General features: G+C 44.5%; 3 protein-coding genes and 1 non-coding gene across 8 annotated transcripts; 3 read left to right on the top strand and 1 right to left on the bottom strand.

Moving 5' to 3' along the window:
• The first annotated feature begins 141 nt into the window (after positions 1 to 141).
• On the top strand, positions 142 to 8,840 carry slc25a38b (solute carrier family 25 member 38b). 3 transcript variants are annotated; one of them, XM_030351303.1, is made up of 9 exons: positions 189 to 548; positions 880 to 992; positions 1,737 to 1,838; positions 2,800 to 2,924; positions 3,757 to 3,841; positions 4,133 to 4,312; positions 5,373 to 5,541; positions 6,600 to 6,763; positions 7,163 to 8,840. In XM_030351303.1, exons 3-9 carry the CDS (start codon positions 1,788 to 1,790, stop codon positions 7,283 to 7,285), a joined length of 897 nt encoding a protein of 298 aa, XP_030207163.1. In that variant the 5' UTR covers positions 189 to 548; positions 880 to 992; positions 1,737 to 1,787; the 3' UTR covers positions 7,286 to 8,840. The 3 variants fall into 3 exon arrangements, with proteins under 3 accessions (XP_030207165.1, XP_030207163.1, XP_030207164.1); XM_030351305.1 differs by lacking the exon at positions 1,737 to 1,838 and having other exon boundaries at positions 142 to 246; XM_030351304.1 differs by lacking the exon at positions 1,737 to 1,838 and having other exon boundaries at positions 190 to 548.
• A 2,265-nt stretch (positions 8,841 to 11,105) lies between these two features.
• Positions 11,106 to 15,092, top strand: LOC115540823 (40S ribosomal protein SA). Of its 2 annotated transcripts, none has more exons than XM_030352402.1 (8): positions 11,106 to 11,191; positions 11,834 to 12,005; positions 13,015 to 13,133; positions 13,587 to 13,832; positions 14,262 to 14,390; positions 14,511 to 14,679; positions 14,791 to 14,826; positions 14,930 to 15,092. In XM_030352402.1, exons 2-8 carry the CDS (start codon positions 11,873 to 11,875, stop codon positions 15,022 to 15,024), a joined length of 927 nt encoding a protein of 308 aa, XP_030208262.1. In that variant the 5' UTR covers positions 11,106 to 11,191; positions 11,834 to 11,872; the 3' UTR covers positions 15,025 to 15,092. The 2 variants fall into 2 exon arrangements, with proteins under 2 accessions (XP_030208262.1, XP_030208261.1); XM_030352401.1 differs by having other exon boundaries at positions 14,782 to 14,826.
• A 2,986-nt stretch (positions 15,093 to 18,078) lies between these two features.
• On the bottom strand, positions 18,079 to 18,151 carry trnar-ccu (transfer RNA arginine (anticodon CCU)). Its single transcript has one exon. It is a non-coding gene; the product is annotated as a tRNA-Arg (tRNA).
• A 418-nt stretch (positions 18,152 to 18,569) lies between these two features.
• On the top strand, positions 18,570 to 26,694 carry ift56 (intraflagellar transport 56). 2 transcript variants are annotated; one of them, XM_030350669.1, is made up of 18 exons: positions 18,570 to 18,890; positions 19,037 to 19,183; positions 19,311 to 19,403; positions 19,644 to 19,758; positions 19,869 to 19,918; positions 20,091 to 20,236; positions 20,650 to 20,821; positions 21,082 to 21,156; positions 21,745 to 21,847; positions 22,271 to 22,326; positions 22,999 to 23,049; positions 23,268 to 23,331; positions 23,650 to 23,738; positions 24,055 to 24,138; positions 24,239 to 24,308; positions 24,601 to 24,707; positions 25,577 to 25,710; positions 26,272 to 26,694. In XM_030350669.1, the coding sequence occupies exons 1-18, from the start codon at positions 18,888 to 18,890 to the stop codon at positions 26,384 to 26,386; spliced, it is 1,674 nt and encodes a 557-aa protein (XP_030206529.1). In that variant the 5' UTR covers positions 18,570 to 18,887; the 3' UTR covers positions 26,387 to 26,694. The 2 variants fall into 2 exon arrangements, with proteins under 2 accessions (XP_030206529.1, XP_030206528.1); XM_030350668.1 differs by having other exon boundaries at positions 22,996 to 23,049.
• Positions 26,695 to 26,767: the final 73 nt, after the last annotated feature.

The raw sequence follows: 26,767 nt of genomic DNA, 5'->3' as shown, positions 1-26,767 counted from the left end.
CATTAAACTCCGTTATTGATATTCGTGAAGTATCGCTTTTGGGGCCTATATTCAAGCCATCGATATATTTGTTGAGATTCTGTTTTACAAATACCAATCTCGACCATTTCAAGTTCAGGCTGTAGTAGCTCTGTCCAACTCCGTTTTGTTCCAACGGCGCCATCGTCAGGCCGAGGTGCCCAACCACAGCTCATGATTGAGGACCAGTGGCGCGGCAGTGATGAGCCGCCAGTGGTGAAGTTGCTGGTACGCAGGTTCAGTTCTCTATGATGACTAATAGATTATGAAAAATGACAGCTTCGTGTTAGGTTTAGAAAGTAGTATAGCTATTTAATCATAACACTTGCAGCGTAACCAATTCACCTGTAAAAGGTTCCTAGAGGAACTAACCGATCTAGCTAGCTCTCGCTCCGGACTACACACCGCTACTGACAGCAGCTACCGGCGGCTAATGCTAACTACAGCGACCGCTTTTATTCACATGAGTTTGTGGGACACGAGATGTTATCCTTCAAAGCGAGAGGGGCAACATAACGGGCGTTTGTCGGGTAAGAGGGTAATTTGAGTTGACACTAAAGCATAGCATCGTGGCTAAAGTTCCTGGTATGCTATCAGCGGCTAGTTCATGTAAAAAGATAACGTTAATAGCTATGAAGCTCGGGTGTTTTACTACACAGCACTTTAAACCAGGCATTTTTTGTATTTCTGTGTTCAACGTTACTATAATGAACTTGCCGTGTTGTATCTTGCCTATATTCACGCTGTCCTTGTGAAGTTCATCAGTATCAACACAAGGACAGGTTCCCCTCCTCCTAATGTAAGGACGGGGTTTAAGCTACGTAAGCAAGTGCCTTTAACCCAAATGTGTTTGGTTTAAAGGCTGACACCAATCTGCATCTACACGGCTAGAGAGAAGAGACGTTCATTATCCGACGTCCTCAAAACCAAAGGACGCCGGGCCCCCATCCACCACAAAAATGGAGTTGGCAATGGTAATTGCGGAGTGGTTGTATATGATTGCATATTTTGTCCTTTGTCGTGATTGTGGTTTATTTTAGTAATGTTAAGGTGAAAGGTTTACATATTGGTTTCAGTTCTTGAGGAATGTGGCCTACCAACAAGTATCTGGCTAGTGTATAATCAATGTTTAACCAAAATTGTGTCAATGCTTGCCTAAGGTTAGTTATAGCTCATATAATCCTGACCAATGCCAGTAAAGATCATTACCTCAAATTACCTTGTTTATAATTGAATGGTGCAGTCTGCTGAGATTTTTGGTATAATCAGCACCCTAAGATGAAGCTCGATGTAGGCCGTACAACAACAGAAATACAACACGTAGGCTGTTAAGATTATTTAGAAGTTATCTTTAGGAAGAATCCATATGACTGAAACGTAAACGTTCTGCATGACCTACATTTACACCCACACACACACACACACATTATACTCATGAATCACACCACTACACAATAGCAGAAATGTAGCTGTGCTGGATTAGAAAGAAAATGTGCAGCAGTGCATGTGTGTGTGTACACATCACATCAATAGAATCCCCTCGAAAAGGTACGTGAAGTGGATTCATCTGCCGCTTCAGCTCAGCTCAGAGAGAAACAGCAGAGAGCTGGGGACGAAGCATTACTAGTTAGAGAAGGGGGGGGGGATTGCGTGAGGTAAGGGAAGCTAGAAGGCAGGAGCAGAGCGATGGAGGTTTACCCTGTCTTATGTTGACACAGTAGCGGCAGCCGCACCAGAGAGAGCGAGGGCTAGAGGGGCAAGAAGGAGAGATGCAAGAAAGTCGGGACTCTGCAACCCGCGACTCAGGCAGCCTGGCAAAGGTATTATATGTGTGTGTGTGTGTGTGCTTGTAAATATTTCTGACGACCTGTGTCTAAGTGGTCATTATGTGTGACAGTGAAACCGTGATGTTGTCTGTGTTAATATTACACACACAATATCCAGGGAAGAGCAGATTTTTAGATATAAATAGAAATGTGTTAAGACTGCAGCTTTAAACTGCTTCGTAATTTTCTTCTGTTCAATGCTTTTCTCTTCATTTGTTCACCTATTATGTATTTCTCTTGTGATGTGCTGTATTTATCTTTCCAAACATGTTAAAGAGGAGCTATGTTTGTGGTCTTGTCTGTCTGACTTCCATCCATGTCTGTGTCTGGTGGCCTTTTGCTTTGTTTTCTCCATGAGGCATGCAACCAAGGATGAGTCAATGTGTCTGCGTAACTGTGTGGGTGTGTGTAGATTGTCTCCGCACATCTGCATCAACTCCAGTTGGTTCTGTGGGGGGTTTGCTCTCTGTTCTGTAAACGCCTGCCATGTTATGGTGGACAAAGGACCACAGAGGAAACATGTTTTTACCACTTAGCAGAAAGATAAAGGATATTATGTAATCCTTTATCCTTTTTAAAACAGTTGCATAATAAAGGGTTTGCCGGTAAAATATATACTTGACATGTTCTGTTTAGATTAATGTATGATACGGATGCAAGAATAATTCTAAATCCTCATCGTGATTTGTTTCTTTCAGCCCTAATCTCAGCTGGCTAACTAGTTTGTCTGCAACGTACCTCCCTGTCAGTCTCCTCTGTATGTCTGTATTGATATTATGTCCAGTGACCAGTAGACATAATATTCAAAAATAATGTTTATTATAATGAATATATTCTCTTCCTCAGAAAAACGTCCACATCAAGGTTATTCATCCAGCTGATAATCAATATCTGGTTATACATTGTCAACCTATTATTTTTTATTTAAAATGTTCTCTCTCTTTGTGTCTCTCAGGCTCACCCGGCGCTGAAAGCCTTCATGTGTGGCTCTCTGAGTGGCACCTGCTCAACACTGCTCTTCCAGCCCCTGGATCTGGTGAAGACCCGTCTGCAGACGCTGCAGGGAAATGTCAAGCCAGGGTGGGTTCATGTGGCCAAGGACGAGACTAAGACACATTCCTGCTTACACCGCTAAATCTCGATAAACACATATCTGCCTATGAATGCAGAATATGTAGGCACCGGTTTGGTATCGGAGGTACTTTGTTTTCCATTGGTTGTTAGAGTTTAATTGACCAATCTTGTTTAAGCGGTTATCAGTTGCATGCAGGTAAACTATCTGTGTGGAGGGCGAAATTCTTGGAACACATCGGCTATCATCTGATGACGTTTTAGCTTTGTATTAGTCTTCAGCTGATACACATTTTGGCATGCATATATTGCGACACACTCTTTTATATACATACAACCACATGCTGTGTAAATACAAAATTCCCTGAATTCAGTCACTCCTGTTGTATACCCTCTGTGTTGCTAACCAAATCGTACAGGCAGTGCTATTCTCTTTCTTGGCCGATATAGGCCAATTAGACTCATCGGCGCTGTGTAATTATGCTGGCTAGCTTCTAAGCTGCAATTCCCGCCAGCACAAGAAGGGAATTGTTACCAGCAATAAGAGGCACACATCGTGTGTGTGTGTGTGTGTGTGTGTGTGTGTGTGTGTGTGTGTGTGTGTGTGTGTGTGTGTGTGTGTGTGTGTGTGTGTGTGTGTGTGTGTGTGTGTGTGTGTGTGTGTGTGTGTGTGTGTGTGTGTGTGTCTTTTAGTAGAATGACAAAATATCTTCTGAAAACAATGATGATCAACATATAAGGTTGAGATACTGTGATGTGATCATATGTGCTTGTAGGGGTCATGCTGTGTGCATGAATGTGTCTCTGCACTTGTCTAATGTATTGTATGTTCCTCCAACAGGACTTCCAAGGTGGGGATGTTCAGCGTGTTTCTTCACGTCATCAGGACAGAAAACGTCTTTGGCCTGTGGAAAGGAGTCTCACCAGTGAGTAGCTGGCCATGTGTGTTTTTGTTCACTCAAGTTAAAGCTGCTCTAGGTATGATTTCACGATAACGGTTGTAAAGAAAGAGAGAGCAATATTTTGAAAAGTAAACAACCAGAAAAATGCACCTTTGCATTCATGCACCTCTGATTGACAGGCAAGTTCAATTCCCTGAACCTATCTAATAAGGAATATGTAACTCCTTCAATATAAATGTTACGCTCAATTATGTTTTTTTCTTCTCCTCCCTCTATGTCCTCCTCTTCTTCCTCCTCCTCCTTCCATATGGCTAGTCCTTTGTCCGCTGTGTCCCCGGGGTAGGCATCTACTTCAGCACCTTCTACTCCCTGAAGCAGCACTTCTTTCAGGACCAGGCCCCCAACGCGGGCCAGGCTGTCCTGCTGGGGGCCGGGGCCCGCACCGTGGCCGGGGTCAGCATGCTGCCCGTCACTGTCATCAAGACGCGCTTTGAGGTCAGCCAACAGAACAAAACATTACAGTTCACATTACTGTTCACATGAGCCTAGCCCACAAGACAAAACGTTACTTTTTACATTACTGTACACATTACTGTTCACCTGAGGTCAGCACACAGGTCTAAACATTACTGTTCACATGAGGTCAGCCCACAGGACTATACATAGAGCTGTCAGTTAAAAGCGTTATTAACGGCGTTAACGCAAACCAATTTTAACGGCGTTAAAAAATTTATCGTGCGACTAACGCAATTATTATTATTTATTTTTTCTTTGGCTCAAAACAAAGAAGCAGTAGCCTGACTGCTATGTTCAAATGACATTTGTTCAAAGCAGTCGTTTCATTGCACTATAGGCTCTTTTTTTGTATCGTCCTGTTTTGATCAGTATATGCCAATGTTGTTATCAATAAGAAATCATTTGCACAAGGCAAGCCGATGCACTTCACCATGTTGATAAGAGAAGAATTATGGGACAAAAAAATCAAGGGATATTTAGCATAGAAAAAGAATTTGCGATTAATCGTGAGTTAACTATGACATTAATGCGATTAATCACGATTGAATATTTTAATCGCTTGACAGCTCTTACTGTTCATATGAGGTCAGCCCACAGGACTATACATTACTTTAACTGTACACATTTCCGTTCACCTAAGGTCAGCACACAGGTCTAAACATTACTGTTCACATGAGGTCAGCCCACAGGACTACACATCACTGTCACATTACTGTACACATTACTGTTCACATTACTGTACACATTACTGTTCACATGCGGTCAGCCCACAGGACTACACATCACTGTCACATTACTGTCCGTACACTGCACATATTTCCTTAATTTCTCCAACAATGATGGCAGAACCGGGGTACGTCGTAGCTCATCAATACTTTCTCTGCCATGTTTTGCGTCCTCGCACCTGTGGTTGACCCGCTAGACGGGATCCCTGAACCTAACGGGGCTCATATTACAAAGTACGTCACACGGTAAGCAGGTTTCATATCATATCTTGCTTCTTGTTTGTGACCAACCCATTGTTTGTGTTGTGCTCCAGAGTGGCCGATACAACTACGTGAGCATGGCCGGGGCTGTGAGGAGCATGTACCAGACCGAGGGCCTCAGGGCTCTGTTCTCCGGGCTGACTGCCACCTTGCTCAGAGACGCGCCCTTCTCCGGCATCTACGTCATGTTCTACAGCCAGGCCAAGAGAGCCCTGCCTCCCGGTGAGTACCCCAACGCTACGCCCACACGACAGACCATTGGGGGGGCCGACGTCGGCCAAACCCACACATGGAGCATGTTTCTCAGTAGCCCTTGCTCGTTGGCAGAGTTGTGAGAACACTAGCCTGGGTAGCCCCGCCCTTTCTTCCAGCGAATTGAGTTCGCCCTCCACAAGGGTCTGGAGAAGAGCAACACATTTCTTTCTGCTTCCGATACGTTTTTGCGGGAGCCAAACACAGAGCTGGCTTTTCCCCTTGGCGCGCTATTTGCTGGTTTACCACAATGACGACAGGGAAGCGACGGCAAGCAGCCAATCGCGTACAGAGTCAGTTGAACTAGGCCCGTTGATCACGCCTCTTGCGCTGAAGTAAATGACAGCAGCTTCCCCAGACCAACGTGCAATCTACAATTGGCTTGGGCTGGTAATAGCCAGGATATGAGAACACAGGATGTGTCGCAAGTCCTGGAACTTTAAGAAACCGGTAAGGAATGCAGACGTGGATCAGCTTCATATGTTTGCTGACTTTTTAACTAGAAGTAGGTGGAAGTGAATTCCATATTATCCTCTGTCAACGCTTGGCAGAAACGTCGGCCACATATTTTATAATATAATATTTAAACTATTCATTGTACAATATAATGTAGGTCGAGACAACCTAATGTTTTCCTCCATTGTAAGCCTAAAATGTTGTGAAAGGAATGGATAAGGGAGACAAGGTTAAAGGATGAGGGAAACTGGGTGAAATTTTTGCCACCAATACGTGGCAAACCAAGTCATGCTTGAATACCATGCACATAACAAAAAATATGGCAGTTGGTTGATGTTGAACCCATGTATGGGCTTTGTTTGATAACAACCTTGGCTTGGAGTTCATGGGGAGGAATCACAGAGCGGGACAATAAAGAGTGTGTGCCTAAGCTAGAGAAGCAGTTCTGCAGACCTGCTCGGCTTTAGTATTACTTCTTAAAGTTCTAGATAAAGGTCTTAAACTTCATTCTGGGGTTTCCTGATCTCTCTCTCTCCTTTAAGCGTTTTAAGTGACGTCTTTTCCCCAACTAGACGGAAACGGCACAGTGTATGTCCCGCTGGTGCACTTTGGCTGTGGGGTGGTGGCCGGCGTGCTGGCCTCCCTGGTCACCCAGCCTGCCGACGTGGTGAAGACACACATCCAAGTCAGCGCCTCGCACTACAGCACGTCACAGGCTATCCATTACATCTACAACGTAGGTCCCTCTTCTGTTCTCACTTTTACTCACATATCACCCGCAATTGCTAATAGCATTATTTAGCATTAGTATATAAGAAACATCATGAAATCTCCATATCTATTGGATTAGACATTGCTTGTTTTTATATTGTATGTATTTACGTCGACTTGTTTCCTCAAGGTAGAATGAACAGCCATGTAGTATTTCAGAATGAGAATTTTAAGTATTTTTGTCCGCATGTAGGAAATACATTTGTCACTGAATTTATATCACCAGAATCCTTTTTTTTTTTTTTCATAAGTAGGGAGAACAGCGTTTATGCCTGTACTCTGCGGTCGGCCATTTTGTATGGAGCTGAGTATTTGTAGTGTCGATCATGCCAAGTGACCATCATTCCCTCCCTCCCCACCTCAGGAGAACGGCCTACGGGGGTTCTTCAGAGGGGCTGTGCCCAGGTCTCTGCGACGCACGCTTATGGCCGCCATGGCTTGGACCGTCTATGAGCAGCTGATGGCGAGGATGGGCCTCAAGTCCTGAAGCGGGGCATTCTGCTTGGTCGCCGGTGAGCTGGCTGGCGCGAAGGATTGGCGTGAGGAGAGAGTGCAGGGGGCACGGGGCTGTGTGCGTGTTTCATTGTATCGTCTCAATATTTGGAAAGGAAAGCCTCAACCTTGTGAGCTTGTGATCCGACACCTGATGTTGTCTTACGTCTGACGATGTCTACGTGTGAAACTCCCTGTCCAGATGCTGAGCAGCATCGAGGACCCCTGAAGTAATGTATAACCCAACCAACCCTGTGACAACATGAAATGGTGTGCACTCGTTTTGGAGACCAATTCACCCTCCGCAAACTGGTGTACTTCGTACCAAAAATGACCCAGAAGACCTTGTTTTTAATTTTTTAGATTATCGTTTTTTCGGATGGAGAACAATCCTTGCTGTCGCCATATTTATAAAGTGCTTTTACTTGATGCATTTCTTGACTGCATATATTTATTTATTAACTGGTGGAGAGTTTGATGTTTTCGTGCTCAGACAATCGCCCAAAGAGCTGGACTGCTGTGCATTGTGTGTTATAATGAAAGGTTGTACTAGTTAACATAATTCAACTTAATGCTATGCTATGCTAACCTCTATAGGCTTCCTATCACTCCAAATTATAGTCACACTAAATACCTGTTAGGGTTGTTTAAAAGTAGAGTTTGCTTTGTGTTTTGCAATGGCACATGAATAGAGTTTGAATGACGTTCATGAAAGCACTTTGATTTCACAGTTTAATGTGAACAGGTGGTGGCAGAATAAAACGGATTGCTTATAAAATGCAAATGTATACAATTATGGAACCCAGCATTCAGACTAGGAATTGTGTGGTACACTGGAAACACTGTTTGAACGAAGCACTGACGTGAGGATGGTACTAAGTATGATTAGCCCATCTGTTTTATTCCTGGATTCCTGAATGGTTTCTCCAAGATTTGTAAAAAAAATACTAAGGTAAAAAGAGTAATAATTATATGATGTGAGCTATATAATGTTACTTTATGGAAGTCTATACTTAGTAAAGACATCAGCACATTTATCAGGGAGTCTATTGGAATAGAAATTCTGATCGGATTAAAACATTTGGAGTGAATAGTTCATCAAGAAGACCCTTGATGAACTAAGGGTTAAAACCAACTTATAGGGTTACAGTACATTTAGCTGACCCTCAAAACTGATTTGATTGGTCAACTCTAATTAAGTACAAGCAAAAAAAAAAGAAAAAAGTACAAGAGTATTAACATACTCCTAACCAAATAAGTTGGATGGGGTTTGCATTGTTAAAGTATGTGTAGTCTTTCTGTACATTTGTCATCTTTACACGTAACTCCTGTTATCTGACCTGTGCCAAAATAAATTGCAACCAACTGATTGCCAGTATTTCAGAATTATGTCCTGTCAGTCTTAGAGCCTTCTCCATGTTGATGTTCTGTTTTGAAGATTATGTGTATGGTCATTGTACCTGTGGGCATTTGGTCTGTATTTGACTGTTCAGATGAATCCTGTGCCTGTTTATTTGCAAAGTATATAAAAGTTTACCTTTTGTAATGAAGTGACAAAGTGTTGGATTTCATTTATACTTTTCTAATTTTAGCTCATGGGCCACATGCAGTCCAATCTAAAATGGGCAGAGCCAGTAAAACCATTGCACAACAACTTCCATTTTTCCATTTATTTTACTGTAAAGAAGTACAAGTCCAATCGAAAACATTCACAATTAATGACCAATTCATAACAAAACAGGCTGAAATGTCTTCAGAAAAGTAAGTTGATTTAAACTGTCTGTTTACCTCTTTCAGGCAGTCAACTGCCGGTACTCACTGTCATCACAATGCACAGTTCACAGTGGATCTATTTGGAACTAGACAACAATATATCTTTTTACTTCTTTATGATTCAAACATGATTGCAAACCATTTACAATTCAAACGTTTTGGCAGTGCCTGAATAAAAGGTAAAAGCTTACAGATTATTTTAAACTGAAGCTGTTGGCTGGCAATATTTTTGCACATTGTTCAATTTATTTAAATATGACCACAACAAGTATTCATTGGTTTCCTAGAGGATTGTATTCTGCTCAGGATGGAAACGCCTCTGAAGTAGGATTGTACATGAAGAAGGCTACCCACTGTTTACCCTGCTCCTGAAACCTGGCACCTCTTAGCCTTGTGGATTCCAGCTCGGCGTTCAACACTATACTTCCGGACAGACTGGTGTTCAAACGGACAAACCTGGGACCACCTCTCAACACCTGCACCTGGATTAAGGACTTCCTGTTTGACTGCCCCCAGAGGGTAGGCTCCCACACCTCCACAGCCCTCAGACTCAGCACCGGGTCCCCATAAGGCTGCGTGCTGAGACCCCTGCCCTACTCCCTCTATACACGCGACTTCATCCCCGTCCATCCCAGGAATGACATCACAAAGTGTGCGGACGACACCACCGTGGCAGGCCGCATCTTGGGGGGGGGGGGAAACGAGACCGCATACCGGGACGAGGTGGAGTAGATGAGCAAGAAGTGCAAGGCTAATCCCCTGCTGCTGAACCAGCTCAAAACCCGGGAGGTCATCGTCTTCAGGAGGAAGAAGACTGTGATCCAGCCCCTGCTCATCGGCGGTGGCTGCGTGGAGAGGGTCACAGCCTTCTGCTTCCTGGGGGTGCACATCCAGGAGGACCAACACCACAGTCTTCATCAAGAAGGCACAGCAGTGACTATTTCCTGAGAGTCCTCAGGAACTACCACCTTATGGAGGAGTTGCTTTTGACCTTCTACCGCTGTTCAGTGGAGAGCATCATCACCTACTGTATCTGCGTGTGGTTCTCCAGTTGCACAGCTGCAGAGAAGAAGGCACTACAGCGGGTCGTTAATTCGGCCCAGAAGATCATCGGCTGCCCTCTCGCCTCTCTGGAGGAACTGTACAACACGCGCTGCCTCAAGAAGGCAAGATCTCCACGGATCCAATCCGCCCGGGTAACAAACACCTTGTGCTGCTGCACTCAGGGAAGCGTTTCAGGACTATGGCTGCACGGACAAACAGACTAAAATTTGGCTTCTACCCCAGGGGCCATACAGGCGTTGAACGTTGCCAACACCTGACCTCTCGTACTATAATGCACTCGCACATAGCGTGGCAGCTACTAGGGAACTGTGCAATTCCCTACTGTGAACCATCTATCTACCTGCCTCACTCACTTTCTAAGGACTCACTTGTGCAATATTGGGTTATCATGTTTACAAGTCATTCAACTGCACTTTAACTCAGTTTTAGTTATATTTATATTAGATGTGTATTTAACTATTTGTTTTTGTTTTTTATCAAACTATGTTCCTTGTCCTCTCTTTTTTAAGCACCAAGGGGGAGCTCTCCCAAACTTCGCTCTACCTGTATGTACCTGTACTTTCTTTCAAATAAAGATCATTCATTCATTCATTCATTCATTCACAAGTGCATCAATATTAGGTGTCAAATCCTGAGCAATTGCCAATTTTAGAATGTCATTGAAGTGCATGCTTGTTTTATTATGTCTTTATTCATGCTCATTAGAGAAAAAGCTTGTTCACAGGTTTAAGTGCTCCCAAACATGCACAAAACTTTTGCAGCCAGTGCTGTCAATTTGGGGTACCCTGGTAAGAGATGCTGATAAAATGTTTCCAAGCCCACCCAGGCCAATTTGTTCTTCAAATGTGAATAAAATTGCAAGTAAATTACTTCAAGTTGGATGTCACTGGGCAGCTCAAGAACCTGGACTGTTTTTCTCGACTGTCTCTATGGCTCTGGGGATCCTCCACTGTATCCGGCAGAGCCCCCCCCCCCCACACCCTCATCAATATCAATGACGTAGTTTCCGCATCCGGTCTCTTTTTACCTTGCGGTACAGAACTCCATACGGCGTTGTCTCGTGGTGAGCTCCAAATTTATGAAATTCTAACTTAAAATTGCCGTCTGGACTCTCTAAATGTACATTTAGATAGATAAAATGTATATCGTTACAATGATAATAATGTCCACTTTGCCTTAAAGCGAGTCACTCTGATATCGAGGCACACGCCGTAGGCTTGGCAATGCGGCGTAATTATCCTTATGGCGTCGGGCTAATACAACCTCGTGGTTGACAATTTAATCATATGGCCAGGTATAGCTTATTTTTTACCAACAAATTACAGCTGATATACCATTGGTAATCTCTTAAAATGGTAGGGTAAATGCACACAATTAAAGCCTTGCACTGCTTCATCAGTGTTTGGGTGTCGGAAGTGTGCGACAGAAACCAGGCTGGGTTTCGCTGACAACCACGAGGGCTGCGTCCCGCTGAATGGTCGTTTGATAGTGACCCGAGCCACATCTCAACCATCCCATTAATAATAACGTATCCTGGTACAAATTATACTCTGTTATCCCGAATCATTGGAAGGGCGATCGCAAGCTTTCGGTTGTCAACGTTCTTTTTATTTCATAGCTTCCTTTTTAAAAAACAAATTACAGAGGATGCACCATCAAGAAATCTTTCTGATCAGCTTTTTGTCTTTCCTATTTTTCCTTGTAGTTTTCCCGTTAAACTCGTAACGCAGGGAAAGCCGTCACGATGTCCGGAGGTCTGGATGTCCTTCAAATGAAGGAGGAAGATGTGCTCAAGTTCCTGGCTGCAGGAACACATCTGGGAGGAACCAACATGGACTTCCAGATGGAGCACTATGTGTACAAGAGAAAGAGCGATGGTTAGTAGGCTACATATAATTTTTACATTTTAATTTTGGGCATTTAGGAGACGCTTTTATCCAAAGCGACTTACAATAAGTAGTTATCATAAGTGAAACAATATATCGGTGTTGTACAGAAAATGTTCATAGAACCATGTGCAAGTACTAATAATCGCTAGATTAACCCGTTCCACTTATACAGCAGTGATAGCTAGCTATTGCAGATGCTACACAATAAGTATTATGAATAACATACAGTACATTAAGTTTGTACATTAAGTGCCATGGCGTACAACATACAATAGAGGGAGGCTTGGAATGGTTGGCTATTCAGAGTCTAGATGAACTCTGAACAGGTGAGTTCAGTATTTTGTGGAAGCTGGTGAATGACTATAATGGTCCTAATTGGCCTATTTTTCCAATTATTTATAACCGACTATCAATGGTCCTATTTGTCCAATTATTTATAACCGCACACAATTAAAGCCTTGCACTGCTTCATCAGTGTTTGGGTGTCGGAAGTGTGCCACAGAAACCAGGCCGGGTTTCGCTGACAACCACGAGGGCAGCGCCCGCTGAATGGTCGTTTGATAGTGACCCGAGCCACACGTCTTCCATTGCCTAAAGAGGAAGTTCCTGGGATATAATGTATATCATTTTTTGCCTCTGACTTTAATGGATGATTATGGTCCCACGTTCACGCAACGCAAGGGGGTTACGGACCCGTTACGTCCTTGCGTCCGTCGCAAGGGCCTGACGTGCGCCTCCCAAAAATTCTTAACTTCCGTCGAGGAGTCGCAGCAGCATGGGCTGTGATTGGTACGCTCACAAAAACCCGACGCAGAACTAAAACAGGTTGATGACTGCGTCGGAGCGTCTGCGTTGTCCTTACTCTGCGTTATCAGCCCTTTATGTCGCTGGGCCCGAGTTATGCATCTTGTTTGACGGATAAATGAACATGTTTACCTCTTGATCAGTACCAAACTTTGAATGCTGGACCCTTTTTTAATGTTATTTTGACCTACAGGAGTGTACATCATCAACCTGAGGCGTACCTGGGAGAAACTTCTGCTGGCCGCTCGGGCCATCGTGGCCATTGAGAACCCGGCTGACATCTGCGTCATCTCCTCCCGGAACACGGGGCAGGTGGGCTAACTGAGACCACAGCCGGACACCTGCTGATGGAAGAACCTCTCACAAGCCCTGTAGGTGTAGGTTCATTGCACGATTGGGCTTATCGGATGTTCTGTAAAGGGGCTCCAGCCAAGCCGTCCGCTGTTCATGGCTGACTTAAAACCAAGCCTTAATTTGATCCTGCTTGCCGTCTTATTTTTTCAATTATTTATCACCGCACACAATTAAAGCCCGGCACTGATCAATCAGTGTTTGGGTGTCGGAAGTGTGCCACAGAAACCAGGCCGGGTTTCGCTGACAACCACGAGGGCTGCGCCCGCTGAATGGTCGTTTGATAGTGACCCGAGCCACACCTCTTCGTTGCCTCAGCAGAAAATTCCTGGGATGCGCTGTTTCTATATCAGAAAGAATATGCTAGAATGTTTATTGCCCTGGTCTTATATTCTCCTAACCTCTTCCCTGCAGAGAGCTGTGCTGAAGTTTGCTTCAGCTACCGGTGCAACGACATTCCACGGCCGCTTCACCCCCGGTACCTTCACCAATCAGATCCAGGCGGCCTTCAGAGAGCCCCGCCTCCTGATCGTGACGGATCCCCGGGCCGACCACCAGCCTCTAACTGAGGCCTCCTACGTCAACATCCCGACCATTGCCCTGTGCAATACTGACTCTCCACTGCGCTATGTGGACATCGCTATACCATGCAATAACAAGGTGGGCTTTGGGCTCCAGTGACGATTCTGAATAAAAGCAGGCCAATTAATTTTCAGTTTACACGTGCATGCAAAGCGACCTGAAAGACGGTTCATTTCAAATACTTCAGACCATTTATAATCTCTGCTGTTAAAATTGAAGGGTCACCGCACACAATTAAAGCCTTGCACTGCTTCATCAGTGTCTGGGTGTCGGAAGTGTGCCACAGAAACCAGGCCGGGTTTCGCTGACAACCACGAGGGCTGCGCCCGCTGAATGGTCGTTTGATAGTGACCCGAGCCACACCTCACCCATCCCATCTTATGATGACGTGTTTGGGCTAGTGCAGTCTCTTCATGAATGTTCTTTAAGACCATCGTGGTCTAGGAGGGCCCTGTGTTTCGTTCTGTAGAGTTGCTGTACCCCTGTTGATCCTAATGGCCGTTACAGGGTCACCACTCGGTGGGTCTGATGTGGTGGATGCTGACCCGGGAGGTGCTCCGGATGAGGGGAACCATCTCCAGGGAGCACACCTGGGACGTCATGCCGGACCTCTACTTCTACCGTGACCCAGAGGAGGTGAGGCTTGCAAGGGTCATACTGTTGCAGTTTCGTCCAGATGTCTGGTGCTTAAAGCCGCTCTGGGGGGGGGTTTCCCTTGGGTCATGCGTTTCCTGAGCCGTGCCGTTGTCCCCACAGATTGAGAAGGAGGAGCAGGCCGCTGCGGAGAAGGCCGTGGGGAAGGAGGAGTTCCAGGGCGAGTGGAGCGCCCCAGCAGTGGACCAGGTCCAGCCCGAGGCGGCGGACTGGTCCGAGGGGGTCCAGGTGCCTTCTGTGCCCATCCAACAGTTCCCCGGGGTGGCGGAAGGTGAGCCTCACTGACTGTGCATGTCCTTTGACCCGGTTTGCCAAACTCTCAATTTCATGGTGGATATGTCCAGTGAATTGACTACATATTCTTTTTTTATTGATCCCCTAGCTGCCCCTGTGAAGCTCGCTGCAGAAGGTTTTACCGGTGAGTCATTAATGTAGAGGTTGAGCTAGGACTCCATTTTGCGTTCAGAACATCAGTGTCTTTCCTATGGCATGACCTAATTCTCCACTCGTCTCTCCAACAGAGGACTGGAGCAACCAGGCTCCCACTGAGGACTGGTCTGCTGCTCCCACTGCCCAGGCTTCCGACTGGGGCGGCGCCGCCTCGGAGTGGTCTTAACTCTTCAATAAAGGCTTGCTTGTGCTTACACTGTAAAGGAATCTGTGCAATAAACATTTGGACTCCGACACTTCTCGTCTTTCATCAGTATGCTGACCCTCTGCTTTAATAATGGAAAGCTTGAGTAGTATTCCAATGCTGGGGAAGGGCCTATAAAGGTCTTCTGTTACAGTAAGTAGAGGGACAGATTTGTTGCAGGGGACAGGGTAATTACAGGTAATACTCAGACAATTAAAATATCGTGCAAAAGTTCGTTTATTTCAGTAATTCAACTTAAAAGGTCATACTTATACATCATGTAGACTCATTACATGCAAAATGAGATATTCCAAGCCTTTATTTGTTATAATTTTGAATATGGCTTACAGCTTATGAAAATTCTGAATTGGAATATTACATGAAATCAAAAGGATTTTAAATAAAGAAATGTTGGCCCTATGAAAAGTATAATCATGTACTTAGTACTTGGTTTGGGCCCCTTTTGCATGAATTACGCGGTGTGGCATGGATGCTATAAGCCTGTGGCACTGCTGAGGTTATGGATGACCAGGATGCTTCAATAGCGGCCTACAGCTTTTTGGCATTGTTCGGTCTCGTGTCTTTCATCTTTAGGCAATGCCATTTTCTATGGGGTTCAGGTTCGGCGAGTTTGCTGGCCAATCAACGACAGTAATCCCATGGTCATTGAACCAGGTTTTTATAGTTTTGGCAGTGTGGGCAGGTGAAGTCAGCATCCCCATAAAGATGGTCCGCTGAAGAAAGCATGAAGTGCCTTAAAATGTCCTGGTAGACGGCTGCGTTGACTCTGGTCTTAATAAAGCACAGCGGACCAACACCAGCAGATGACATGGCTCCCCAAACCAACACTGGAAACTTCACACTGGACTTCAAGCATCACGCATTCTGTGCCTCTCCAGACTCTGGGACCTTGGTTTCCAAATAAGATGCAAAATTTGCTCTCATCCGAAAAGAGGACTTTGGACCATTGAGCAACAGACCAGTTATTTTTTTCTTTAGCCCAGGTAAGTCGCTTCTGACGTTTTTTGTTCAGGAGCGGCTTGACAAGAGGAATACGACATTTAAAGCCCATTTCACAGATTTGTCTGCGTGAGGGCTTTTGCGTACACTCCTCCCCAGGCTGCGGTCATCCCTGCTGCTTGTGCACATTTTTCTTCCACACTTTGCCCTTCCACTTAACTTTCTATTAATGTGCTTTGATACAGCACTTTGCGAGCATCCAACTTATTTTGCAATTACCTTCTGAGGCTTTCCCTCCTTGTGGAGGGTGTCAATGATGGTTTTCTGCACCACTGTCAGGTCAGCAGTCTTCCCCATGCTTGTGAACAAGGGCGTAACCATGGTTTAGACATTGGGGGGGTCCAATTTTTTATTATTATTTGTTAAGTGCATTGCCTACAATTCTATATTTATTTATGAAAATGTGGACATTTAGAACATAGTTTCGAGGACTACATTGACCATTTGAATTCACATCTAAAGGAATAGTGTAATAATGTAATGTCTGCCCCGCCCCCCCCCCCACACACACACACACACTTTGTTTTGGTTAGCTGCTTACTGACCTTAAACACACCTACCAATTACAATTATGCTCTTCCAGTAGTACTGTAGCAAAAAGGATAGCTTCCAATGGAAAAATACCACATACCCATGACCACATGTCATTATGTTATCAGAAGAACAGTGGCTGACCTTCGTGATCATTTAGGTCTATATATTCTGCTTGTATTAGAAGTAGGCTACTTTTATGTATTGCTGACATGTAGGCCCAGGTTATAAACAATGTTGTAAGGCTGTCTAGTCTCATATTCAAAATTCTCACCTTATCACCTGCATGTCCAGAGCATGTCCCTGTCTGGCCACTGCTTTCAGCATGCCTGTCAAGTTACTTACTGTCTGAAAAAAAACTGTGTATGCTTGGCTGTTGGTCCAGTTTCTTCTGCTTTTTAGGTAACCTCAAATCCTCCATTACTCAACTTTACTTTCTTGGCTCTCACTGAAGAAAGAGCGTGGGGTAACCATGACAACGCAGAAAGTCGCGAGGCGGTTTCAAACTAAATCGCACAAGTGTACAATTAGGAGGGGGGATTCACACACTCAACAAACGGAAATAAATTGAAAATAAATAAGACATAACTTAACAAGAGACCGATCCATTGACAGGGTTCATAAAAAGAGAACATATATTTTACATTTTAACCTGCTGTATATTGGGGGGGACAGGTTAGTATTTTCTCAACATTGGGGGGGACACGACCCCCCCAAAGAATGCGTGGTTACGCCCTTGCTTGTGAATCCTACTGAAGCAGGCTGAGAGACCATTTAAAGGCTCAGGAACTCTTTTCAGGTGTTTTGGATTAATTAGCTGATTGGAATGAATGTTACACTTTGAGCCTACAATATGGAACATTTTCTCAATATTCTAATTTTCTGAGATTTTGAATTTGGGGTTTTCATAAATTGTAAGCAATAATCTTCAAAATTATAACAAATAAAGGCTCGGAATATCTCACTTTGCTTGTAATGAGTCTGCATAATGTATTAGTTTGGCTTTTTAAACAGCGAGTCATCAAATGTTTGCATGGGATGTGGGTTTATTTAAAACCTGTATTTTGCTTAAAGCTTGTGTCAGTGATTCTTGGCCGAAACAAATGATTAGATTAATCTGATCTTTGCCCACGATCCGCTAGCTGCCTGCCCGTCTCTGTAGTCGGCCTATGCTCCAAGATCGTAATAAATAGTTATCCAATCATCAACAAGGGATGGGTGTTGTGGGGTTTTGCCCTGCGTTCATGAGTTTTATTGGATGCACGAAACATGGTAGGGGCGAGCTGTCTCATTTTGTTTGGGATCTCACTTCAAATACCAACAAGTGATGAACATGTCTGATACATCCCTTTAATACTTTTATGAATTAAACCCTAGGTTAAGTGGTAGGAATACCGTCAATTACGATGAGTTGCATTTTGACAGATAATTCAAGGGGATCCTATTCTAGCATACCATGAAATGGATTTGGGATTTAAAACCAATCACCCCAGACGGGACTCGAACCCACAATCCCTGGCTTAGGAGGCCAGTGCCTTATCCATTAGGCCACTGGGGCTCTACAGTTCTATCGACATTGAATAGAAATTTGTATATAAGTATTGTAATTTACTAGTTTACTAGTTGCTTCTTAAATATATCAGACTTCTAAAAAGGTCTATGGTTCATTCCTTACAAAAAGTTTATTGACATCTTTACAGTGTTGCTAAGCAACTGATGATGCATCCGCCAAATATGCCCTGTGAAGCTGATTATATAAGCTTATTTCCTCCCGGACAGTTATAAAGTATTGACAAATTAAACTGTTAAGGGGTTCGATTTTTGGTTATGTTATTATGTCAACATTATTTTTTCAGCAGTCGTACACTTCTCTAAGCAGTTCAACATCGAAAAAAATCAAATTGGCTACATTTAGGAAGGATTCAAAGCAAGTTAACGATTGCCTGATTTTACTGTGAAAGATATGACCGGAAGTAGTAATATGTATTATGGGTGCTTGGAAGGGTTGCCTGGTCCGGAAGATCTCCATAACGTCGCTTTGATCATATTATCATTTTTAGAAACGTGAACCAATCATGATTGATATTGTTTTGGATAGTTTGCGTGGATTTAATACTTGCGTAGTGAAAAAGAAGGCTACGGTTGGCCTAGTTGAATATGTAAACGTGAAGCTCGCCTAAGCAGAAGCATCCGAACGTGCATCGGTAGAATCAGGCTCGGTGTCCACAGCGTTACCTTGGTTAGAGATCAACAAGCCGCCCCCTCATATCGCAGGAGCAAACACGCACTCCGTGATGGTGAGTTCAATTAAAGAAAACAGCCTCGATCGGGAGTTGTATAACACCATGCTCATGTTATAAAAATACGTGTGGAAGAAAACCATTTTCCGTTGCAAAGGCCGCTGGTCCTCATAACGTGTACTTGTGCCTTTACAATCTGACAGATACTGTCTCGTACCAAACCAGCTGTGGGGGGAGATGCACCCATCGGCTTAAATGAGAAGAAAAACAAAAGTAGGACGAAGAAGATCCCCGACCTAGAAGAATATCTACAGCAGAGGGACTACCTTGGGGCCTTGACACTTTTAGAGGTAGACACACCTGTAGAGAATCATACACCAATGGTTTACCGCACATTGGACCACTGCCAGTCAAGCAGCTGAGTGATGGCATCAAGTGTTGCTGATGCAGAACTTTTGCTGTGTTGTCCCCTTCCAGTTCCAAAGAGATGTGGGGGAGAGAGAGGAACATGCAGACCTTTGGATGGGCTACTGTGCGTTTCATCTCGGGGATCACAAGAGAGCAATGGAGGTGTGTGTGTGTGTGTGTGTGTGTGTGTGTGTGTGTGTGTGTGTGTGTGTGTGTGTGTGTGTGTGTGTGTGTGTGTGTGTGTGTGTGTGTGTGTGTGTGTAAAATGAAAACACAAATGGTCTGTAGTCTAAAATGACCACAATTATTTTTTGCATTAGTTGTTTAAGATGCTTCAATTTTCTAAACCAAGTCACGTTTTCCTGGTCAATCTCTGAGTGTGTCTCTGTCCTGTTGTGACAGGTTTACAAGACTCTGAGCGAGAAAGCAGAGTGTCCAGTGGAGGTGTGGGTCTATCTGGCCTGCACCATGTTTCTGCTGGGCCTTTACAAGGAAGCTGAGGAGGCTGCATCCAAGGGTGAGAACCCCACTTTGAGACCTGGAAGGACCCGTTAAGGGCTCCAATTATAGCTATACGGGCCCCTACGACCAAGGACAACTGACAGCGTGTTGTATTCTCTCACACAGCTCCCACATCCCCACTACAGAATCGACTCCTCTTCCACCTGGCTCACAAGGTTTAAACGCCTGTTTTTGTTTTATTTTTCTTGCATTTTAATTTTCTTATATAACGTTCTTAATGTATTGTCGTCCAATATATTGTCATCCAAATTCCTGCATGACCTGTCCTTTAAGGCCATGGCAATGAGCCATGCCTTCTGATTGTTCCTCTTGTTGTGTGGCCGTTAGTTCAACGATGAGAAGAAACTGATGGGCTTCCACCAGAACCTTGAGGACGTGACGGAGGACCAGCTGAGCCTGGCTTCCATTCACTACATGCGCTCCCACTATCAGGAAGCCATCGACATCTACAAACGCATCCTACTGCAAAACAGGTCTGCTACAAACGCATGTGCACACACACACACACACACACACACACACACACACACACACACACACACACACACACACACACACACACACACACACACACACACACACACACACACACACACACACACACACACACAGTAACACTTAATGCAAAAGTGACTATGAAGGTTTATGTGGCCTTGTGTAATGGTGTGGTCGAGATGCATTGTACACCGACCGCACAAGTTGCTCTTGTGATGGAATTTCCTGGCTTGTAGCATTTATTCTCGTTTGTCTTTGTGATGACTGCTACACTAGTCATTGGCTAATCATTGTTATTGTTAGCTACATTAGCCTCTTTAGCAAACCCTTTAGTGGCCCTGTGTTAGTACATGCTGGACCACTATACTGATGGCTTCCTGTTTGTCTGTAGAGACTTCCTGGCCCTGAAGGTGTATGTGGCCCTGTGTTACTACAAGCTGGACTACTACGATGTGTCACAGGAAGTACTGGCGGTCTACCTGCAGAGCATCCCTGACTCCACCATCGCCCTGAACCTGAAGGCCTGCAACCACTTCAGGCTGTACAACGGCAAGGCAGCCGAGGTGAACCAGAGCCACTAATGATGATAGCTAATTGATCCAATTATAACTCCATCATAACAAACATCCTTAAATACAGAAACGACTACAGCCCCAGCCCTAACTATTTAAACAAACTATTTATCTGTGGCCATGGTAAAGACTTAATTCAATATTGACCCTTTTTCTATTTTGAGCCTTCAATGCTTGATTGCAACAATGACTTTTTTGGGGTTTATAGTGATGCGGTTCTGTTGGTAATATTTGCTCTCTCTCTCCCCCAGGCTGAGCTGAAGAACTTAATGGACATCTCTTCCTGCTCCTTTGAGTTTGCTAAAGAGCTTATTCGACACAACCTGGTAAGCTCCTTACAGGGATGTGAGGCTTTGCACACGAGTGTGTGCTTGGCTGCATGTCCTATTATTCCTTTACTTTTGTGTGTTGCAATGCCTAATTTGTTGTTTGTGTGTGTCCCATGAATCACAATGAACATTACCAAGGTTTCATTTAACCGCTTAACTGACCTAATTCCTGACCGGGGTGTCATTGTTCAATGCCGGTGCAAATGTAAAATGAGTGTGGGTACTGGGTAGATGTGCAATGTACAAGTGACCTTAATCCTAGCAAACCCCAAAACAACCCAACAACCTATGTTGTCAAGCATAATTACACAGCGCTGGTGAGTGTTATTGGCCTATATAGGTCACGACGGAGAATGGCCCTGCCTGTACAATTTGGTTAGAAACACGGAGAGTATACAACAGGAGTGACTGAAAGGCATTTTCTATTTTCTGTTTGTATGTATATAAGAGGCAGAGGGAATGATTAAGCTGTGTGTGTGTGTGTGTGTGTGTGTGTGTGTGTGTGTGTGTGTGTGTGTGTGTGTGTGTGTGTGTGTGTGTGTGTGTGTGTGTGTGTGTGTGTGTGTGTGTGTGCGCGCTCTGCAGGTTGTGTTCCGTGCCGGAGAAGGGGCCTTACAGGTGCTTCCTCCTCTAATCGATGTGATTCCAGAAGCCCGCCTCAACCTGGTCATCTACTACCTCAGACAAGGTGTTGGCGCCGCTCCTCCCATAACAGCCACTCCTGGGCATATTAGCATAAGCATAGGAGGCATCTTCACTCTATAGTGATGGAGAGTATCTGATAGACGTGATCCCATCGCCTTGGTCAACTATCAACCCGGTAACCTTTGAAGGGAAGGTGCCGAGTCACGTCTTATTTTCTTGGAAACGTGAACTCAGAAATAGTAGGGTACCCATCCTATTGGATGCGGGCTAGAAAATGGCGGCCTCTAGAAAACGGAATCTATGAATAAGTCTCACACTCAAAAACCCAGCAAAAGTCAACAAATCCAAAACAAAGTCATTATCATGGCATGCCAAAAGCAACCACTTTGGAATGCTACCAGCCAGGCAATTTGATGTTCCATTTTAAAACTTGCTAACTTACTGTCCATTTATCTGTCCCCTCCAGATGACATCCAAGAGGCGTATAACCTAATCAAGGACCTGGTGCCCACCACTCCACAGGTAATCATGCAACCCCACAGCTGTACTTTGCTCCAACAACTACAAAGAGGGCAATCCGATGAACATTGATAATGACTGAGAAATCTTTGAAGGACCATGAGGTACTGCACATGCACAGAAACCTTGCTGCCTTGCTTACTCGTGTGGCAGCAGTCAGCTAGCTTAATAACGCTACTCACAAATGGTAAGGCTATCTTAATAACGCTAATCACAATTGGTATCAAAGGACAACCCACACCATGCAGTCTACCACAAAAAAGTTGTGCTTGAGGCACTCGGTGTAGAATGAGTAACGCAATGGAGCCTGCAAAGGATGACGTTTGTGGACGGATCTGTCATGTCATGTGTTTCATTTGAATATGTCAATGAAGGCCTTTAAAGCTTGGGTAGGCTATTTGGAGAGGCAACCCAATGTTAGCTTGATTCTTTTTGGAAGTATCCAACCAAAAAAATCCCTCCCCTCTAAGGCCCCCCTCCAAAGCCACTCCCCCAAAGCATGTGACGAGCTCGCTAGCTTCAGCGAATGACCTGATTGGACGGGCTTTATACGAGCCTGAGATATGTTGGACCAGAACATCAGTGGTCCTAGGTTTAGGGAACCAAACCGTCGTTAAGAGACTTAACGTGAGACCAAGCCTGACTAACGCACCTTCATCTTCTCCCGTCGAGGAGTATATCCTGAAAGGAGTGGTCAACGCTGCCCTGGGACAGGAAATTGGTTCGGTAGGTCTGAAAATATATGATTTTAATTTAGAAGTCCTATTCAATTAACCGTGAGAAACGACATCTGGGCTGGAGACATTGGCTGGTGTTATACTGTGTGTGTGTGTGTGTGTGTGTGTCTCTGTCTGTCTGTCTGTCTGTCTGTCTGTCTGTCTGTCTGTCTGTCTGTCTGTCTGTCTGTCTGTGTGTGTGTCTGTGTGTCTGTGTGTGTGTTTCAGAGGGACCACCTGAAGATTGCTCAACAATTTTTCCAATTGGTTGGGGGGTCGGCCAGTGAATGTGGTACGTTTTAGTCAATTTGTTTCGTAAAGACTACAATTTATGCCGTAAAAAATGGGGTGTACTACTTGAATGATTGAACAAAACCTTTTTATTCCTCGACTCTCTATCTCACCTCTAGCTTGCATATTGGTGTATTGTGTCTAAAAGTCTTACATATGAACAACTTTGATGTCCAGGAAGATTTTTACTCAGGAACAAGCCATCTTTATATGCAAGGTCGCGCCATCAAGATAGCATTAAGCTTATGTCATGAACGGTGTGTTTTGTCTATCTGTGCCTTTGTGTATGAGTGCTAAAGTCCTTTCTGCTGTTTCTCAGACACCATCCCCGGAAGGCAGTGCATGGCCTCCTGTTTCTTCCTCCTCAGACAGTTTGAGGACGTCCTCATTTATCTCAACTCTGTCAAGGTTAGGCCCGCTGCAGAAAGAAAAGCTCTCCCACATTGTGTTGCATAACCCAGGCGAGAAATGCGCTTCTTTTGTGTTTGCTTAGTAACGACGGAGCTAAATAAAAGAGCATTCACACACGGGTTTAAAATAACCACTTCAGATCCGAAGTGTGTGTGTGTGTGTGTGTGTGTGTGTGTGTGTGTGTGTGTGTGTGTGTGTGTGTGTGTGTGTGTGTGTGTGTGTGTGTGTGTGTGTGTGTGTGTGTGTGTGTGTGTGTGTGTGTGTGCGCCTGATTGTGTGTGAGAATTGTGCTTGTGTCTCTCTTCCCGTGCAGAGCTACTTCTACAACGATGACACCTTCAACTTTAACTATGCACAGGCCAAAGCAGCCCTGGGAAACTACAGGGACGCAGAGGAGGTATGCTGCTCCTGGAGAACGCTTTAGAAATGTCTTGTAATCCCTTGACACGCAGCCAGGGTTGTATGACAGGCCATTGGTTTCTGACCTTGTTTTCCAGGTGTTCCTGCTCATTCAGAGTGAGAAGATCAAGAACGACTACGTTTACCTGAGCTGGCTGGCACGCTCCTGTACGTTCCTCCAATCCACCCCTTTTCATGAATGTTTCCTTTCCTCAAGACCAAGGTGTTGAGAATACAATGAGACAAAACCAGGAATGCTGAGTTGGCAATAATGAATAATAATAGTACTTAAAACAAAACAAAATATATAGTGCATATACTGGATATGGTGTCCTGCGTCAGGTCCTGTGTATAGGAAAAAATGGTCTAGGGTCGACATTTAGTTCATACTGGTGGATTTTTTTTTTTCACATTTTGCTCACGTTTGTGCTTCATGGCGTCCATCTTGTCTCCCCCCCAGACATCATGAACCAGAAGGGCCGGTTGGCCTGGGAGCTGTACCTCAACATGGGCACCTCCTCGGACGCCTTCGCTCTGCTGCAGCTCATCGCTAACGACTGCTACAAGGTGATGTCATCCCCCTTGGCTTCTGCCGAGTCACCCATCGGATCACTCCCACACTTACCAACCCACCCCCCCCCCCCCCCCCCCCCTACTCTGAAACACGCCGTACTAGGCAGAATGTTCTCAATGCTGCAAATCACTCCTGCTGCCCAGTGTCACTCTCTGGCTTATTCAATACAGCCCCCCCCCCCCTTCTATCACTAGAGCTGTCTCCAATGTCCAATGGATCTGACAGACCTGGGGAGCCCTATGCACTCCAACCGCCTTGGTAAACAAGCAGAGGAGAAATGCTCATTCAAGACTGCCCTTTAATGGCCGCTTTCCATCGGTCCCGCCTCATCGTTAAAGTCCTCTCAGGCTGTCCACCGCTTAGTGAAAGACAGGTTATGCATAGCCTTGGAACGAGGCATACAGGTCTTTTTGATGCTTATGGTATATTAAGTATTATTGTTATTTTTGGTCACTCAGAGGCTAGTTTGTTGACTATAAACATAATCCTATTTGGGAGGGCTTAGATACCAAACACATGGCTTGTATTCCATGGTTATACCACACACCTATAATAAACCCCTAAGCATTAGCTTAGGATGAAATCCGCAACCCTACCCCCATTTTCATTACAACCTGTTCTACCTCCTGAGCGGGCAAAATTCATGAATGTAAAATGAAATCGGCACTGCACAAAGTTTCCTCAATACAGAAATGCAACGAGGGTCCCCACGAAGAGCTTTTCAGATAAATGCCCCGAACCTGAACCAGTTGCTTTTTGCTTGAGTTTAAATAATCTGAAATCAGGTTCTGTGAATGTGGGCGACTCCTGAAGGGCTCTCGAGGCCGCTTGAGCTCATCGAGCCGCTCTCTTGGTGTTTCAGATGGGCCAGTTCTTCTACGCGGCCAAGGCATTTGACGCTCTGGAGAAACTGGACCCCGACTCCAACTACTGGGAGGGCAAGAGGGGAGCCTGCGTGGGCATCTTCCAGCTCATCCTGGCTGGGAGAGAGTCCAGGTAGGCTCGAAAGAGTACTGGCTCACATGAAGCGGCTTCATGATGAAATACTTGAGAATACTATGAGAATCAAATTATTCAAGTGAAGATGCATTGCTTTTCAGGTTTTAAATTAAGTTGAATAGGGTATTAAGATCAAGTGGTAGACTGCATGGTGTGGGTTGTTCTTTGATACCAATTGTGATTAGCGTTATTAAGATAGCCTTACCATTTGTGAGTAGCGTTATTAAGCTAGCTGACTGCTGCCACACGAGTAAGCAAGGCAGCAAGGTTTCTGTGCATGTGCAGTACCTCATGGTCCTTCAAAGATTTCTCACAACATACAATTTCCATACAGAATAAAGTTATTATATGTGTGAATGATAAAACAAAAGATAATACTATTCATTCTTCATTGTGCTTTGAAGAGAACCCCTGTGATATGCAATGACTTCGTCTTCCTACTCCTTCCTATTCCTAGTACTACCCTACTCTTAAAAGTAAAAGTTTACCATCTTCAGTGAGAGCTCTGCATCATGTTACCATCCCATTTGACCGCCTGTCTCACTGTCCGTCCAACAGGGAGATGCTGAAAGACGTGCTGCCCCTGCTCCGCAGCTCAGGAAACCCCCAGGTGGAATACATCATCCGGACCCTGAGGAAATGGGCCAAGGAAAACCGAGTGGCTCTCTCATAACAATAGTTACACAATACAATATTATGGTCTGGCGTCATTCAAGCACAGCTACATTATGCAACATTCTGCAGTTACCAATGATTTACCGGGATATATTTTTCTTGTATAGGTTTTTGTTATTATTGTGCTCTTGTGTATAATATGTCATGATGCCATATCCTTTTATGCAGCAGGAATAAAGGAGCATGGAGCTATTTATCTGTTATCGGTTATACAGTTTTACAAGTGTCAATTTTATAATGCAATGGAAGTTTATTTTTACTGAAAATGTGAATCTCAAGACTGAATAAATATTTTCTTTTCTATTACTTTTTGACACGTTGTAGATTTATTATGCTCTAACCATTATTATATATGAATTATAAGCAATTCTTAAACCAA

This window comes from Gadus morhua, chromosome 3, assembly GCF_902167405.1.
Source record: "Gadus morhua chromosome 3, gadMor3.0, whole genome shotgun sequence".
NCBI classification, from domain to species: domain Eukaryota; kingdom Metazoa; phylum Chordata; class Actinopteri; order Gadiformes; family Gadidae; genus Gadus; species Gadus morhua.
The sequence above is the reverse complement of the archived record's forward strand: the minus strand, read 5'-3'. Positions and strand labels throughout refer to the sequence as shown.

Excerpts from the sequence above, each read along its gene's own strand:
- LOC115540823 (XM_030352401.1), top strand. The coding sequence starts at position 11,873 with ATGTCCGGAGGTCTGGATGTCCTTCAAATGAAGGAGGAAGATGTGCTC. Across the intron at positions 13,134-13,586 it reads CCTCCCGGAACACGGGGCAG|AGAGCTGTGCTGAAGTTTGC; the intron begins GTGGGCTAACTG and ends TCTTCCCTGCAG. Across the intron at positions 13,833-14,261 it reads CTATACCATGCAATAACAAG|GGTCACCACTCGGTGGGTCT; the intron begins GTGGGCTTTGGG and ends TGGCCGTTACAG.
- slc25a38b (XM_030351303.1), top strand. The coding sequence starts at position 1,788 with ATGCAAGAAAGTCGGGACTCTGCAACCCGCGACTCAGGCAGCCTGGCA. Across the intron at positions 1,839-2,799 it reads ACTCAGGCAGCCTGGCAAAG|GCTCACCCGGCGCTGAAAGC; the intron begins GTATTATATGTG and ends TGTGTCTCTCAG. Across the intron at positions 3,842-4,132 it reads TGTGGAAAGGAGTCTCACCA|TCCTTTGTCCGCTGTGTCCC; the intron begins GTGAGTAGCTGG and ends CCATATGGCTAG.
- ift56 (XM_030350668.1), top strand. Across the intron at positions 19,404-19,643 it reads ATCACAAGAGAGCAATGGAG|GTTTACAAGACTCTGAGCGA; the intron begins GTGTGTGTGTGT and ends CTGTTGTGACAG. Across the intron at positions 21,848-22,270 it reads CATCTACTACCTCAGACAAG|ATGACATCCAAGAGGCGTAT; the intron begins GTGTTGGCGCCG and ends TGTCCCCTCCAG.